Source organism: Strix aluco, chromosome 10 (genome assembly GCF_031877795.1).
Source record: "Strix aluco isolate bStrAlu1 chromosome 10, bStrAlu1.hap1, whole genome shotgun sequence".
Taxonomy (NCBI): Eukaryota; Metazoa; Chordata; class Aves; order Strigiformes; family Strigidae; genus Strix; species Strix aluco.
The window spans coordinates 9267196-9285651 of record NC_133940.1 but is presented as its reverse complement, the minus strand read 5'-3'; the positions used below and the strand labels follow the sequence as shown (position 1 = coordinate 9285651).

Genomic DNA, 18456 nt, shown 5'->3' with positions numbered 1-18456 from the left:
AGTTGGTTTTGATCTGATAAGCCACGTCTGGCTTGTGTCCCGGCTGCTGAGGAGGACATCCATGTTTGTGCATCAGCTCTGGCTGAAGGAACCTTTATTAGCAAGCAGTGTTTGAAATGCATGAGATGATGCGGAGGGCTTTACATCTTAGTTTTTTTTATGTCCCTCCTTTGCCGCAGTATTGTGTTTGCCATATCCGTGTTAGCCATCAGTGTAGCTGTTCATTTCTGCGGCTGCGCTCCTGAGGTTTAGCATTTCCAACCTGTGTGCTCAGGACAGGGTTGCATGGATGCTGCTGTCGTTATGTAACGGGGCGTGTGCCTGGAGCTGGGGATGGAGCAGAGCAACAGCTCTCTTGAGGTTTGGCAGAAAATAGATTCTTACATTATTATTCTTGACTTTTTTTTTTTTTTTCCTTGGCAAAAACAAAAGGAAGCTTTAGCAGGTAGAAGGTTGTAGCCTCGCCACAGAAACATGTTCTTGCATATGACTGCTGCAAGGGCAAAACCACTAGCTGGACCCACCCCTGACTGTGGCCAACATTTGCTGTCCTAGCTAGTGATAAAACCCCTGTTCTCATTGGATCATGAAACACATGAATATTAAGCTTAACACCAGTCAGCTTTTTAATCAGTGTTAAGTGCTGACTTTCCTAAAACAATTTTTTTTAAAAAAGAAGAAAACACTGGTAACAGAAATAAATGGGAATTTCCAAAGAACTCAATGTTATCTCCTTCCTCTTCTGTTAAATCCACTGTGAAACTGCATGGACAGATGGAGTTATGCAAAAGATGAGCGCTTGGAAAATGATGTCCAGTGTGGCTGGATCAAAGAAAAGGAAACAACGAACAAAACTGATACAGGCCAGTGAGCGTGACCACAGTTAACAAAACTGAGCTTTCTCATTAAACTGGGTCAAACCATGTGTGCAAACCAGGCCTTTAAATATAATTATTTGGAACCTTGTTTTTTCCAGTCCTTTGCACATGATGTCATTTGTCTTACATATTCAAAGTGGATATAAAATGCTAACAGTGGCATGCTTTATGCTCACCTCTCACTCGTTTGATTACAGAGTAAATGGCAAATACGAATCAGTGCAGGGGAACCAATCCCTAAAGGTGACTCAGTGACTAATTTCAGAACCCCTTCTTGTTTACTTATTTGGTTTTCTGTAACCATTCTACTATTGAATATAGTTATTTTTCTTGTGCAAACGTGTCAAAAATACTTATTTTCTGTAAGTCTCAGTGGTGCAAACATGAAAATACTTTTGCAGTGCTAACAGGCTAGAGGAAAGTAGCCTACAAGCACTGATGAGAGATGGGTTTACATATCAAAGTAAATTCTGAAGTTGTTTAAATTTCCTGGGTTTTGACGAAAAACTAGGTAGTAAAACTAACAAAATGCAGTTGCTTGCAAATTTGTCCTTTCTTATTGTGTCCTCCTCTGTGCACCTCTGACCTCAGCAGTCCCAATTCCTTTGTTGAGTCCTTTAGGATCTCTGCTAGCACATACACCCATGCCCCCCCCCCCCCCCCCCCCCCCCCACTTCTGTACCCCCCTGATCTGACACTGCAGCAGCTGCTGCCTGTGGCTACCTGCTGCCCTTCGGGCAAGAAGCAGCCCGCGCTGTGGCTGGCTGCAGGCTGCTGCATGTGCCCTGGCTGGCCCGCTGGCCGACAGCCTCGGGTAGGAAACCACAGAGCCCGCTCTGGAGCCCTCCCCTCTGCAGGAAGGGAGTTAGTCTCCATCTCTGATTTTCACAGAAAACACGGGAATTGAATCATCTTGGAGACTTCTATCTGTCTGTCAGGTTTGGTTGAAATGGACTGACAGGTTAAAACATGGTTGGATGCAAGGGAAGCACAATCACGTACGCCTTGTTTTCTTAAGAAACCTGGCTAAGCTTCTGTCTTTGATAGTACAGGAAAGCTTGCAATTCCCTGTAATCCCACGTCCCTCCCTGAACCTAAAGGTTCATAAACTAGAAGACAATACAAAGCACTTGGGAGGTAGGTTTTCTGGTATGGTGTTTTCATATACTCTTTAATTTTATTTTTTTTTTTGAGGTGCTTTTGTTGTAGGTAGAGACCTAGTTATTTAAATTTCTCTTATTTAAATATGTGCATTGGCCATGCTGTAGAGTTTTAGCTGACCCTGCGAAATTTTTCTCTGGCGCGTGTTACCCTATTTATCCTCAGGAGCAATGAGCTGTTGGTGGTGTATTTTGGCATCTGGATGTGGATGATGGAATATACAAAGAAGCTGCAAAAGGAAGTCATTTTGAAACTTATGGATGGTTAAACTTTTAGAGTAAACTTTAAAGTGAATACAGTAAGATGATGTTAAAGCAGAGGTACTAGTTTTTAAAGCTTATATTATATGTGTAAACCAGACTTCAGATACTTGCTACTCCACATTTCTCCAGAAAGCTACTGGCATTAGCTGGATGCCTTGTGGAATGTTTAGGTTTTTTTGCTGTTTTGTTTTGTTTTTTCTTTCTTGACAGCTGCTTTGTGATGTGATGCAGCTGGTTGGGCAGGCTATTGCCATTAAAAGGTAAGGGAAACGGATAGGGTTCAGAGCCTGGAAAATGAGAACTGGGTTTGAGCCTGAATCACGAGAAGGTTTCTGGTGCAGCGTCATTGACACCTGAGATTTCATGGGCTGGGTCAGTGGATTTCAGGCTTATAGTTTTGTTTATATATCTGTTTGTGTGCATGTTCTTGCCCTTAGTACCTTAGTTCCTGCCTAGTACCTTGGCCCGCATTGTATTTGGTGGTGCACAGGTTTACAGAGATGCCGTTGCTGTGATGTACCAACTGACAGATCGTGAATGAGAGGAATCCACTCAAATCTATATGCCTGTGAATGTAAATGTATCTGTAATCAATCAGAATAGCAAGGGCTCTCTGTTTTCATCTGTCCCTCATCTGCAGCTTTATGAAGAGACTAATTTCCAGTAGGCAGTGAACTTTGGGCAGTAGTAGTGCAGTTGGTTGTCGGACACTTGTACACAAGTGGAGACACTGCAGTAATGGCATAGGTTAATTTCTTCCATCACAAACCTGTGATGGGATCAGTGTGAACACACCTTCTCTGACAGAGAAAGCACTGAATATACTCACTTTTTCAGTGAAAAACTTGGTGTAAAGTGGGAGTTGTTCCGTTTGAGAAATTTCACCTTTTATGGGGCAGAATCAGATTCAATAAATTCAACAGCAGAAGTTATTGTTGACGTCAGTGGAGCCAGAGTTGCATGCAAGAACCCAAGCGTTAGGAGAGCCCATGCGTATCTGTTGGTGGGATGCCCTTCAGGGAGCCGCTGGGACATGTAGCCAGCAGCGTGTCAGGGGAGGGCATGGCGGTCCCCAGCTTGTGCTGGGGCTCTGCGTTAGTTTTACCCAAATGCATAGTTCACTATATAGTGCACTACTTCATCTTATGCTGTACAAAATGAACTTGGGTTGTTTAAATGGGCAAGGCGAAGGGATGAAAGTTTCAAAATCTGGTTACGCTGTTCAGTGGTTAATTGCAGGAAACTCTTGGTCCCTTTTGTGACCAATTCTTCCAATGTTTAGCTGCTGCTTTACTTCATACGTGCTGGTAATTATGCTAGTCTACATTGCTTAAGGCTCTGCGGTTCTTCAGCTGTAATGTGTTTAGCCATTTTCTTGAAATTATTCTGCAGGGGTATTTTTTTTTTTTCCTATCAGGAGTTCACTGTTCATTTCTCTCTCTCTGCCATGATTGACTTCAATCCCTACAAGTAATACAGAAAATTGGAAGATACAGCATTGAACAGTAACTGCTTGTAGCTGTTCAGGAACTATTACTGCACATCTGACCTACAGTTTGCTCGAGAGGAGAACCTTTGCCAGCCAGGCTTCTGCTGTACGGAGCTGATTAGATCAGTTTAGAAAAAAAAATAACACCAAGGCTCTTCTTGAATTTAGATTTTTTTCTTTAGGGAAGTAAACTTGGAAGCACTGCTCCTTCTTAATTTAATTAGAAAAGCAAGGTATACTTTACTTTTAAGAATAATTAGAAGGGTAGTCTGATTTCATTTTGGAGACCAACTTAATACTGAAAGCCTTTCCAGACGTTTAAGTAATTTTCCCTTGAGTTTTGTGGACCATCTGGCCAATAGGATTTTGGAAGGAAATAGGAATTGGTTGCTGCTGTGAGATCAGTGCCATGTAGTTCATTTCTTGCAGAGCTCATTCAGAAATCTGGAGACTGATGTCTTTTCTCACAGACTAATTGTGTCCATTAACTCTCTTTTTATTTTTGAAGAGGATGTGTCAAATAGAGCCAAATGAAAAGGGCTGAGAGTAGATGCTCTTTTTTTCCTCAGTTAAATGCTCTGTGAAGACTTTTGTATGTGTGTGAAGAATATGACCTTTCCCTAGGCAAACCTCCGATCTGCTGAACTCAACAGCAGTACTCAGTAGAGTTTTTGACTTCAAGATTCACCTCAGGTGAAGAGGCTTTAGGGAGGGTGTTTGCCATGAAGTACTGAAGGGGAAAGGCTTAGAGACCACAAGAGAAACCCATTTAATGCCAGTTTTTAGAATTGGGCTGTCCTGTGCGGTGCCATGTGTACTATCTCATATCTGCAGAGAGATGCATGCCTGCACGGTATTGCAATCTGTGTGAGAAAAACACCAACAGAACTGTCATGAAGAAGTAAATCACCTTTAAGCTTGTTGTAGCTCTCATCATCTAGGCTGGAATTTTCAGTCTGAGCTGTGTACCCTGCCTGCCTTAAAGCCTTTTTAAAAAAACCCAGCAACACAGTTTTAACCCATGCAGAACCTTGTCCATGTCCTGCATTATATGCAAGAGAAAATTCAACTACGTTACACTTACTGTTCACAAGAATGCTCAAGGATTTTTAAAAATTCAGTGATATAATTGCTGAGAGCTTCATGTGTGCACAAAGTTATGTTTCTGTGGGATAGAAGGCTAATAAAGCCTTTCTTTATTAGCATGTGCCTGGGAAGGCTGCATTAACTTTAAAAGTTAAAACATGACTCTCATGACATGAGGTTTATAATTGCTGTGTGCAGCTTGACCTTCAGAGCTTTGTAGTGATGATGAGCCAAAAAACCTTCCTTTGAGGGATTCCTGCTCCAAAAGTCCAGGCACCCATCAGCTGACCTCCTGCAGTCCAGCCCTGACTTCCTTTCAGCAGGATGGAGCTGGCGGGACACATTTAACTGCTTGTGACTTCATCCAGCAGAGATGTGCTGTGTATAGATTTTCTCTAGTGCCCTGTCTTTCTGTAAACGGATGCACGTGAGTCAGACAGTGAAAATACACTGGGGTGAAGGGATTTGTACCTCTCCCTAGACCTAGCTTCTCGATGGCCCCTGGTCTGCAGAGTGAGAGTCTTCCAAAGGCTGAGGGATTTTTCCTAAACTGTTTATTTTTCTGGATGAATAGACTTTTGGCGTGGTAGACCTTTGTCATAAATCACTGCTGGGCTCCCCAGGTGCTGAGCGGGACTGGCTCTGTGCCCAGGCTGTTGCAACCCTCCTGCCTGCAACAAGAGGAGCCACGGGGCTGCAAACCCCCCGCATCCCGGCCGCGCTGTGCTGGGCAGCCGAGGTCCCTGCTGCCGCTGACTGCCTGCAGACCACCAGCCCCGGCGGGCCCAAGGCAGAACACCCGTTGGGGGAAGAAAGCTGCCTGTGCCTGCGAAGCCTCCGAGCCCCTGGCAGGGGTAGCAAGCTGTGATGGGGTGTCTGAGCTTGGAAACCCAACAGCGTGTTTCAACAGACGTTGAGAGGCATGACAAATGCCAAAGCCCAGGATGAATGGCAAGGCTGGTGAAACTATTATTTGTGCAAATACTGAAATTTAGGCCTAAGGAAATCAGGTTTTATGTCCCAATAAATGGAGGGAAAGGGGATAACTGCACAGCCTGCTTTTCAGACCTCTCCTCCCATTCACTGTGCTGTTGAGTTGCTCTCTTGACCCACATATGGCCCCAAAACGTTGGTTTTCTTGCCCTGCTGTAGCAGCTCCCATTCAGGCCACTTGGCAAAGGGTGTGCTTTGCTTTGGGTACGTGATGAGAAGCCATGGGAGTTCAGGGGCCTCTCTAAAGTCAACCACTTGCATGGGTTTCCGAACAGAGGACAGCTTGAGCTTCAGAGTGTTTGTCTTCCCCTTAGACCCTCGTGAAGTATTTCCAGATACAAAACAGATCGGGCCAGATCCAGCTCTGTCAAAGCTGTTGAGAGTCTGATCCTTCACCAGTAGTAGCTACGCCTTCGGTAACCCTGTGTATCGCCAGCCAGTGCTGACCCCGAGCACGGTGGCAGTCTATGAGGTTAGCTCTGAGCTGCACGCTGCGCTGCCTGCTGCAGCTCTCGATTTCCCGCCGTTACCCACCAAGGGCCACCATGATTTTACTTCCCCCAGGAGGAATGCTCCTGCTCTTCTTTCTTGCACATTGTTCACGTTGCTCAGAAACTTCAAATGGCAGTAGGATATCTAAAGCACGGTGTCCGCAGGTTAGCTGAATAAAGGAGATGCCACAGGAATAGGTACTTTCCAGATTCCTCCAAATGAACATGGAGCTGCAGAAGATTACATGGGATGTTCTGCTGCAGACACCACCCATTTCAAATGATGACAAAACTCCTTTCTTCATACTACGACTAGCACGGTATTTTCAAAAGTGCTAAGTGCGTTGCTTCGTTGTGCTAATCACAACATGAATGACCTCTTTGGGAGCTGGTTTCAAAATCCCAAAAGATCAATCTCTAGTCTTATACAAGTATGCAGTAGCCTTGAGTGGTTTGTGTTTTGCATAAGGATGGCAATCTGATCAACTGAACATACCGATATTGCAAAAATGTAGGTACTCAAATAGGCGTTTGCAAAAGGGCTTGAATTTGTTCCTTTGTTTCATTTTCTTTTCCCACTGGTCTGCAGTCAGACACAGACAAATATTAGGCAAAACAAACAATCTGTGTTTCCACTTGTACAATGGGAGGAAATAGGAACTGAAAGGATAAAAAAAACACCCAAACTGGTCAGAAAAACTGCTTCTGATGCCTCTTGGGTTTTACAGTTCGTGAGGGCTGTGGTACAGGCATTTGCAGTAGGATTGAAAAACTGTCCTTTTCCTCCAGAGATCAAGGTTGTTTGATCTGGTACCATTGAAGCGACCCCTATCTATCTCTCCCTTCTAGCCAGTGTGGACTTGGGTAGAATTTTAAGTGACTGATAGAAGTTATACATTCTAATCTCTTCCCTTGGCTAATGTGTTGCTATTTTAGTATAAGGGAAGTCGTCTGATACCACTGCCAACTTAGTTGTTTTCTATAGTGTTATGAGTTACAGTGATATTTTTGTTTGTTTGTTTAAGCATGTGACACAAATAGGGGTCCTGAGAGAACTTCCTGATTTTTTTTTTCTAACATCTTACCCCTGAAATGTCTAAAACTTCATTTAAAAAAACTTTATAAAACTAATATTTTCACTTCGAGTGAAATGAAAATATTTGAGTCACCACTTAACCACTTCTGAGATGAGGGGGGAGAGAGAAGCGATGGGAGGGATAGAATGACCTGCTCTGTATAGAAATAGGGCCGTGGTGTCTGCTAGGAAAATAATTTGGTTTTCCCTGAATATTCACGTCATTTTTGCTATGTGAATTTGCTAACCTTTACAAAATTACCCTTTTTCATTTGGAATGCAGTGTAACATTTTTATTTTTTGAACAATTTTTCATTTCTTTATACATATATATCTCTCTAATATTTCTTCATTAGTGTAACATGCTTTGTCTTAAAGTGCACTGAGTGTTATTAATTAACTTTTGTTCTTTATTTATCTACGTGCAGACATGTTAGAATTTACTGTTAATGTTTTACAACCTGAGTTCTGGGGCATGCTAAATAGTACTCAACTTCATAGTGTGGTCTATACTGAAAGTGATAAATCTTACTAACTTCTTGGAACATATCTAATCATAAAGTAGAGTGGGAATTAGCATATAGAAAAAAATAGACCTTGAAGAGCATGTCTTGATTATTTACGGTGTTTTAATATTTATGTTGTTCACCACTCTGACCAGCTGTGGACAAGGGTGATCATATTTTGTAGTGTTTAGGTGACACGCTTTGCCTTCCCTGGTAGGAAAACATCTGTGGTCAGTTCTGAAGGCAACGCTAAGTGTAAGTCAGTCCAGCAGTCCCATTACAACCTGAAGGACTGACTGGAGGTGTCTGAAGTTGGATAGTCTGAGAGCAGTGGAGGACCTTTATGTTGCTGAAGCAGTAAACTCCGGAGCTCGTTCTGAAGCTGCAGTCTGCTGTGTGCTCTTCCCCTCGATAGCACAGAGTTAATGGCAGAGAAAGCTATCCCGTTGCCCTTGGAAGAAGGTGTTTATGGAGGATAGGGAAGGGGAAATGCAGCATTTGGCTGTGCTGGCCAAGTGTTTTTGGGTGAGACCTAGGACTGTCTGGAAATTGGTGCCAGATGTGGGGGTGAAAGGGCAATGTGTTGCGTCCACATGGTCAGCACTTAGGCAGTGCAGCTGGGTTGTGGTTTTACGGAAGTCCCTGCATCCTGCACTGCTGGCATGAAAGCAGTCACTTAGGAGGGAAGGAGGGTGTGCTTCAGCTGGGAGATGGAGCTGAGGGCTGCCCTGGAGGTGGCCTGGAACAAGAGAGATTCCAAATCTCAGCATCTCCTGGTATCACAAAGAAGAGAAGAAATGCTCTAAGGGAATACAGTTCTTTAATTTACAGCCCCAAAATACAACAGACATCCAGAGACATTGTGACAGAAGTGATACCAAAACACTATCATGTCAATCAGAGTAGGCTTTCTGCAGCCTGAGTTGCATGATTAGAAGAATGAAGTTGTAATCAAAATCATAGCTGCATTCCCACCTGGCTGGTGTCCTGAATTCTTCATGAGGGGTTAAAAAAAAAAAAGGCTTGCTGGAACTGGTAATTATCTGTACAAGGCTGATGTGTGTTGTGGTGGGTTGGGAGTTTTGGGGTTTTTGTATTTGGTTTTTTGTTGGGTTTTTTTTTTAAATATCAGAATTTATGTGGGAGACATGTCGTAGTTTACAATGAAATGGATAATTTCTGAAATCCAGTGCTAGCATTCAGTGCACAACTGACCCTGAGTTCTGCCTCAGACCATTAACTAACAAAAACAACCTATAAGCTTCCAAATGCTTAATAACTTCTTCCTTGGAATTTATTCCTGTCCCATTTCAAGTTTTGCATTACTGCTGTATTTTTAGCTGACGAGCTCCAACCACGACTACAGTAGGTTGCCTCACGTGGTACCAGTTGCTGGGACTAGTCTTCTTGATAGATGTCTCCTATAAACTGTCTTCTCAGGTGATACTTCTCAGCACCAGAAAGCTACAGCCCTGGATGTGCAAACCCTGACCACTTGTTTACGTTAGTCAAGACCCCAGGGGACAGCAGGATGTCTGTTGTGAGTGGCCATGATGCTGTAAAACAGAGGCTGTGTCTAAATGGCAGTGCAAGAGCAGCGTATCTGCACATTTTATGTTCTTGGGGTCCTCCTCCCAGCCGTGCTAACCCACCAGCGTGCTCTGAGAAGCACACTGCAGCTGCATGGGAGCCTGCCCTTGCCTGCCTGCAGTGTGAGCAGGCAAAGCTGGTGTTCCCAGGCTGGCTCTGGGGCTGGTGATAGCAAACATCGCTCATCTCTTCTGAAGAGCTGGGTGTAAGTAGAAAAGCTCCATGTAGGTGGAAGGGGAAACAGAAGGATCATGACTTTGTTAAGGTCATGTGGAATAGGACATAGGGTTTCCTGGATCCCTATGCAGAGCATTGTTCGTTTGATGCATAATCTCTTAAAGGCTTTCCTTGTGTTACCAGGATGGAAAGGGTGGAGAGGAGAGGGGCAAAAGGGTGGGGTCCCGTCCTCCAGGGCACAGAAGGCTGAGCTGGCAGTCTACCAGCAACCGCAGGGCCACACAGATTTACCCGAGATGGGCTCAAACTTCAAAGTTCATGAGTGGGTTTTGAACAGGAAACCTGCTTGCTGAAGTTCACTTTCAGTAAGAGCTTGCAGCAAAACAGCTGTGCCTTCACCTCGCTCCCAAAGGGCGGGTGGCTGCAGCCTGCATCGGTTATCCTGTAATAAATGTTTCTGGGTGAAAAAGTCCTCTGGCCTTGAAGGTCATCCACCTCCAACAGCCAGATCTTGCTTTCAGATGGAAACCTTCTATATCCAGAGAAGATCCCAAGAGTGAAGTTTGTGTATCTACAGCTTTGTGGATGACACAGGCAGGCAGTGTGGTGAAGGGTCACCCGGGAGTCCCGCAGCTTTGTGCAGATGTTGTGAGCTCTTTGTGTCTGTGCACAGCCTAAGTGCACTGCACGTGTGTGTGCCTGTGATGGCAGAGTGTGTTTGATGTGAAATTGCCCTCCACATGGGTACAAAGGTGCAAACTGGCAAGTGTCCAAGGCTTCTAGCACCTGGGAGGCATCCCTGCACATAGCCATCTCACAGCCTCACCAAAAATGCTGCTTTTTAAAGGAGAGAAAAGTGAGGTCGTGCTTGTGGGTGCAGACAGGACATGGACGCAGACGAGGACTTCTGCGCAGTCAAAACCACCAGCTTTGTGCTGCCTTGGTATCCAGCAGCAGGCAGTCCCTGTCCTTCACGTGCACTTTTTCCTGCTGCAGTTAAATGGGGACAGCTACATCAGACAGACCCAGAAGCACGCGGATATTAAGGAGAGCCTGTTGCCAAAAAGGAAGCGTGTGATGGGACTGCCGTGGGCTGCCTTGGCATGGTGCACAGCACCGTAACAGGACAGCTGGGTTGTGTTGCCTGGATTTGCAACTGTCTACTTCAAATCTGTCAGATTATAAGTGGGGGGAGAGAAGCTGATGGGAGCGGTTTGCCACCCCTAGGAAGAGAGGTCTGCGCAGGATCTGGGAGGGAGGCTGTCAAACCAAGTGCTCTGCACGTGACCCGCAGCCTCAAGGTCTCAGGTGTGTGTCACTGGGACCTTGGGTCTCTGGTTGTAATCATGGCCCAAGCCATGGACTGCCCCAAATTTTTGTTTGAACCTAACAGGAAAAGGTGTTGTAGGTGACTGAATGCATCATTTTGTAAATATACTTAATTTGTGTAAAGCCCCTTTATCAGCTAATAGCTTGACCACTACTGCTGATACTCTTGTTTGATGCAAATAGAAAAATGCATGTCTTGACCCTCAATAGAGGGCATAGATAAGCGGTTCCTTTATGTAATTGAGCTAAAAAAGCAAATACAAATCCAATAGAAATAACACTGAGCGATCTGTCCTATTCCATGTATATCTCCCTGCAGAGATAACGCGTGGTTGGACCTCATCAGAACCAGATCTTTGGCATAAAGCATCTTCCACAAATGTGGCTGCAATGAGCAGTATGCAGATTTGAAAAATGTGTATGCTGGCTCCAGGATTGCTGAATGTTACTGTAGTGACTGACTGGCAACTGCAGCAGACTTTATGCAGAAATATTTTCTGGAGGAGACAAGGAATTTAGCTGGACTCAAAGCTAATGGGAGAATTTCTTCCAGCTTCGATACCTCATCAAAATGTAGGCAGGAATTTCAGTTTTAGAAAGTCATTGAGCTTCAGAATTGTTCATCTCTCAGCTCTGTATGAGCTTGATAGCGTTTAATGCTGCATTCTTGGGTAGGAATATGGGTGACTTGCAGATGGCTGTTGGATGTTTTGGCTGCATTCTCCAGAGTTGAAACCTGCTCTCAAACTGAGAATTTGAGTGAAAGATGAAACCTTTTATTAGGGCAACGGGCCCACAGACCATTCCAGTCCTCTGCCCAGTTTCTGGGGAAATGTGCAGTGGAGGATCTTGAATCGCAACAGGCTGATTCCCTTTAATGATCTGGAGAGGGTGGACAGCAGCAGATTGCACAGAGGGCTGGGAGGGCAAAGCCCCTTGTTTTTCCTCTCGTTTTGGATTAAATCAAAAAGGACAAACTTCTGCATGTCTCATCACTGAAAGGAAGTGAATCTGTTGCTCTCTTTTGCTTGGGAAACAGTTAAAACAGCCCGTTGCTCCTGGGAGCCTTAAACAAAAATCAAAACACCACCTTTCTCAAAACAATTCAGACATGCTCAACCTTGTGACTTCAGCAGAAGTAGCAATGTGTGAGTTCCCATGAACTCTGGCTAACCTCTGAGATTTATTGATAAATGGAAAAAATAAGGGGCCAGGCCCTGAAACCTTTTCTTACTTAGGCACTAGTCTCAGTGTGTTTAACAAGAAGCCCAGGGCTGGGTTCAGGATGTTTACTGCTTTTGGAGATGTCAAGGAAAATGAACTCGAAACAGTTTGCAAAACCAACGTAAAGGAGAGAAACCTGTGATTTTTGTTCTGAACTGCCAGCACAGTTGTAGTCTGTGCATTAAAGCAAGTTTAATGTAGAGCAGGTTACCCTGCTCAGATAAGCTGCACGGGCATTAATGGTTCTTCTCCCCATGAACACACATGTTCTCTGAAAGCTTCATCCCTCTTCACATGGAGTCTTTCTCACTTTTTGGGGGGTGATGCTGAGTTCAGTAGGGTGCCAGTGTGCAACCACTGCTTACAGGGACTGCTGGTGTTTGGGTGAGCTGTTGGGTGACTTTGCTTCAGCCCCTCTTTTTCACAACTAACTGAATAGACAGTGAAGTTTTGGGGAGAAGGAATAAAACTTAGGATGTCTCCAGGGTTCTGTGATTACTTTTTCTCCGCTGACTGAACCTTTTCCTTTGTCAATATTTAAAGGGAAAGGTTTTATTTGTGTATGTTGGGATGATGTCAGAACTAAGGAGAAATGATGGAGTGTGCTGTGTAATTCTGCCACATTGTTTGTTGCATACATTAGCAGGTGCAGAGACTTTTGAGATGTGTTGCTCTACAATAAGGATGAATTCTATTTGGGAAAATGTACAATTGTAATCAAAAATAAATCTGCCAAGATGGCAGTAAAATTAGTATCTCATGATAAAAATGGTTTTATATAGATATATAGCTGTAGATACATATTTAGCTACAATCTCCAAAATACTCTTTTTTTTTATATATATACACTTCTAAACTAATTCATCCCTTTTAGATAATTGATGAAAGGCAGATGTAAGTATATAGATATGTTTACACCTTTTCATGAGGTTAACCTGCAGCCCTCTGCATTACCCTGCACAAACTTGTGCTGGTGGGGGAAGATTAAGTTCTTCAGCTTAACGCAACCAAGAAACATGGAAGACTCTTTTCAAAAGGTGTGATAACATTTGTTGAAAATTAATTATTGTGAGTTGAGAATTAGAGCAAACCAACAGGATTAAGTTTTTACTGCTCCTTTCCTTTCACCTCTTGAGAAGGGCTTGAATTCTCTGGTGGATTGAACCGCTCTCTGTTTTGTTCCAGGATAAAGGGTTCTAAAAGAACATAAGGGTGTGAAGTGCTTGTAGTTAATAGAATTTACTTCCAGGTACAGGCTGCTTCACCCAGTCACAGAGTATTTACTGCAGGTGAGCCTGTGAGGAGGGATGGTTGGATGCGACCTTATGTATTTCCCTCGGGCTAGTAGTAACTCTGCGTGGTGTGAGTAAGATAGGGCACTGAGACAAGGCACAGGGCATGATCCTGCCCTCTGCACAGACTAAGCTCCTCTTGTCCAGGAATCAGCCTAGTTGCAGACATGGGAGTCTTTAGAAATGCGGGAGCAGGATTGAGTTGTGCATCTCAGTTAACAGGGACACATTTGTTGTGCAGAGGTGAATCACGACCCACAAAACAAAAGGGCTCACTGTTCTCTTTCCCATAAATGCTAATTTTTCAAACCTTTTTTGGGGGGATTTGGCATTCTCATTTATAATGGTAAAAGGGAGTGAGAGCAGCAGGTTTGCATGCAGCAGAAGTAACGGTGGCTGCAAAATAATAGATATCTGTTATACAGAGGGAAAATCTGACCAGATATGGTGCTTTGAAATCAAAACTGAATGCCAAACCTTTCCCCCTTCTGATGAACATTCAATATCAAGTGCAACGCTAACCTAGTATTGATTTATTTTTTCAGTAAAGAAGCACATCTCCATGCTTCACTGTAATCATGAAAATCAGTGTTGATTCTTGACATCATCCTTTGCAGAAGGTACAGCAGCCCAGGAGAGACTCACCATTTCCGTGGATTGGTCGCCTGCTATGTGTAGTGGCCTGAGACACGGAATTATCACTGTACTTGACTCCAGACAAACTTTGGAGTTAAGTCAGGGTGCCAGCGTGTCTAGCATGACTGTATTTTGTGGAAGGCCCTCTCTCGCTATATTGCCAACACATTCAATGCCTGGAAACATTTGCAAACAATGGCCTCCCACAAAGGAGCTGTGGCTGTGTAGAGGAAGCTTGCTAACTGGAATTGACGTCAGCTGGAGTGGATGCTGACCAAACACCGGCATCTGTTGGGCTAGTACTTGTCATTGCCAGGCTGCACTTGGCCACAGTGCGTGTGTGTATCATGGGCCTGGTGAGGGTGTGTCCCATTTGTCTTCCTCCTGAGGTCTGTGATAATATATAAATCCTATCATCCTAGCTTATGAGAAAAAGCTTTGCAATCCCAGGAGCGCTTCCATGGAAAGAGGACACTTATAAATATACAAAAACTCAGCAGGATTTATTTTTCTGTAAAAGAAAACATGACTGTGACATATCGCCTGTGAACGAGGAATCATTTTTCTTTGATGCAAAATTGCTTAGTCTTAGGAATAACACTCGTATGCAATTTTGTGCAGATAGGGCCTGCGTTTTAAAATGACATCAACCTAGCTTTTAATTTTGCAGGTGTAAATTGCACCTGCAAATCATTTTGTCTCCAAACTGCAACATTTCAGATTTGATTTCCTGAATTCTTATAGCTTACTTAACTGATGTCAGTTAGTTATTTAGATGTACAGCTTTGCCGGCACTAGTATTTCAGTAACAAAATTGCAGTCTCAGAGCTTCAAACCCATTTCTGAGCACTTGATGGAAGTGAGGGGTTAGGACGTGTAGCCAATCCACTGTTCATACAAATCTTTTGATACTATCCTCCAGTATGAGATTAGTGTTGGTTATCATGGCAAAACACGGTGTCTACGGCATCTGTTGAGCAACTTAATCTAACCAGGCCAAGAAACTGTGCAATTTACTGCAAGATTCCTGGTTGCATTTCTAATATACATTCTTGTGAACCACATTTTGTCAGTCTCAGTATCAAGTTTGCTCTTTTAATAGCTTAATTGCCTATTACCTCCCTTTTCCTAGCTTTGTTTTCAAAAACTAGCCACTTACCTAGTCCAAAATTACCAGTTATCTGTTGCTTAATAATGATTGTGGTGTGTGGGTATGTCACTAGTGAAGTGTGTGTATGTATGTAGGCACACGTGTAGTCAGAGCTGCAGGAGAGTTCCTCCCCACCACCATAGAAGACTACATTTTAAATAAAAAGCCTCTGCATGCTTTTTGGGAGGTAGCTGAGATACGATTAACTCAGCTGCAGTAAGAATTTTAAAAACTATGTATTTCACCAGAAAAGCCTTTGGGGAAAAAAAAAGGGGGGGGGCAAGAAAGTACACACAGCTTTAGTTTCTTGACAGTCACATACCAGTTGTTAGGTTGAGGTACTGAAACCCAGAGTTTTCTCTTTACCCTGAGGTGAGCCAGAACATGTGGGGTGGGAAGGTGGGGACAGCGCCAGCTGCCCAACACCTTGCTTCCCCAGCACGCATCAGCCCACGACTGCAGGGCGAGAAGGTTGCTCTGGTTAGGTCATCCTGGGCCTGTGCTGAGATTTCCTAGAAGAGGAGGCAGCAACGCCTGCTGAACAGTTGGATGGAGACCCGTAAGCTCATGCCGTGTTGTGCTCTGACAGCAGAGGTCTCCCAGCATTGCCGCTTGCTTTCTGCTGAAGGGGGAAATTCAGTCCTGCTAAAGTAACTCAGCTTTAGAGCATGGCAAGGGTATGGGTCTGATACCATATCACCAAAGTTTATCTTGGTAGTTTTGTATCACTGAAAGGTTGTTGATACATGATTAAAAGCAAGTACTCAAGCCCGGTTGGTACTGTATACATAGTTTGCATACACGTTTTACTTACAGTCTTCTGTTATTTTAACAGGGTCGCCACGTTAAGACTGGGCAGCTAGCAGCCATCAAAGTGATGAATGTTACGGAGGTGAGTGCAAAACCAAAAATAAAAAAGTTGTTATCAAGGTGCAAGGAAAAATAAATAATCAGATCACGAGAAGGTAGATAGCTTATAAAACATGATCCAGTGGCATAAATTATGATTGCTGAGCACCGGTTTGTGTTTTACAAAGTGCTGAGAGGTGTTAATACACCCAGATTTTTCAACTGTACCTGACCAATGGTGACAAAGCAGTAAGGGAATGCATTGCCATATATTTTGATGGTCTATAATAACAAAGAAGAGAACTCTCTTCCTGCTTATTTCTAGTTGATTATCTGTTTCCAGAGATAGCAAGTAAAAGATTTCCTGTAGCTCTGCACTGCCCCTGCTGTGTTTCATCACATCCTCTCCCCTCGCGTGCCAGCCATTCCTCAGAGTAGCTACCCTGACAGCTAGCAAGCAGGAACATGTTAGAAATGCAAATGTAGCACTTCTTTATTGTTATTTGACAGATGAGAGGAGGAGACAGTTTATTTGACACTGTCCCTGCTCACATTTATAAAGTGGTGTCAGTGCTGGAACAGGGTGTCGAAAAAGTGTTGAAAAGTATTGATTTTTGTTTCTTGTTTTAAGAGTGCAGCCAGAAGCAAAGCAGCTTGCCTCCCTGAGACCATATTGGCCTGAGCCCCAGAAATATTGAGGAGACTCCCTGCTTCCTCTTCTTGAGTTTACTGGAAGTCTGTGGTTTGGTGGGATGCACCTAGTCAAAGCTAAAGACCAGCTCCCCATTCTGTCACTCTGGCAGTGTAGATGTGGAGTACAAATGCCAAGATAATGTTTGAGTCCTCTTGCGATCTTGTGGAAGGGTTATTGCCTGAAATAGAAAACAGGGCCAAGTCCTCTAGGCCAAATCTGCCAGTGGTACATCTACGCGTGGTGTTTTGGGCAAGCACAAGCAAGTCCTGCCTGCATTTTCATATGTCGTTTGATTGTCTTGGAAGACAGCAGAACAAGTTGGTGTCTGCGTGGGCCCTGTCACATAGAGCAGGGCCAGGACAGTTCTCTCTGCTGATGGTGTAGGGATCCAGCCCTAAGCAGCAAGTGGTCTGAATTGCACAGGGGTTTTTTGAACTTAGATGCTACTGTAATGCTTTTACAAAGCATATCTAAGGGCTGGTTTGGCTATGGCTGTTCCCTTGTATGCACATGTAGTTGAATTGCCAGTTGTGCTGTTCTCTGTGCACAGAGGGTGCATTTTTTAAATGAGCACTACATTAGATTGGTGGGATTTTTGCTTTTAGCTCTATAGGTACATATATCATCAGGTGCTTTGGCCTTAAAAAATGGTAGTCACCAAACATGAGGCTGCTGGATTTTGGAAGGGAGAGGGGATAGGTTTGGGTTGCAGACACATTCCTAAGATCAGAGTACTTCTGTCCTTTGACAGAGGAGCTGACGGGACAGATCCTGACAGGGACTCAGTAGTGATCCGGAGCTTCTGTACGGGCTGCTTTCATGCTTTGCTGGGTCAGTCAACAGTGCGTGAGGGCTGGCCAAAGATGTCACTTGTGTGCTGTCATGTTAACACCAGTGACAGTCCCTTCCTTGATGAAACAATTGAAGCAAAAACTGCAGGAAGGGAACCTTGGAAAGATTTCCTTCCCTTTGCTATACATAACACAGTCTCCTTTATGTAAGCAACAAACTGTAGCATCCAGTAATGCCTGCATGCTTGGAAACAAAATTTAAATGGAGGACAACCTTGTGGTCCAGCTTCGGGAATTCAAGTTGATAGACTTGCATGATTCTAGGAACAAAAACCAGCCCTTTAGGTCTGACTTACTGCTTCCTTGCAGGCTAGAGAGCTGGCATCATACTGGGGAACTTGTCCCATTGCTTGAGGGGCAATGATAAAAGGTCATGATGTTTTCATGTTGAGTCACTTAATGTGAAAGCAGTTGTGACGGTTTGAGAGTTGAGTGATGCAGCCACCTGGAGGGGTTTTCCCTGGTGCTCTTTCCTCACTAAACCCTGAACAAATCCAGTTCAACTGTACTTGAGTGTTTCTGCTTTCTGACCTTGGTGCAGGGTGAGTGCAAGGCTTTCTGCTGTTACTTCCACTTTCTTAATGCGGGGCTGGCTGTGTTCCCACTGCTAGGGCAGAGGCTGGCAGACCTGGATGCAGTCCTCTGCTTTGTCACTGGTTCCCTCTAGGCCCTTGACAGTGCCTCTGTGAGATGTTGGGAGACCAGTGCAGGAGTGATTAGCA

General features: G+C 44.1%; 1 protein-coding gene across 2 annotated transcripts in view; it reads left to right on the top strand.

The window, feature by feature from the left end:
• NRK (Nik related kinase) overlaps positions 1-18456 on the top strand; it is a 106071-nt gene that overhangs the window by 17971 nt on the left and 69644 nt on the right. For both annotated transcript variants that reach the window (XM_074835176.1, XM_074835175.1), the window contains exon 3: positions 16176-16232. In XM_074835176.1, the coding sequence (XP_074691277.1) occupies positions 16176-16232 (57 nt within the window). The remainder of the gene's footprint in view (positions 1-16175; positions 16233-18456) is intronic.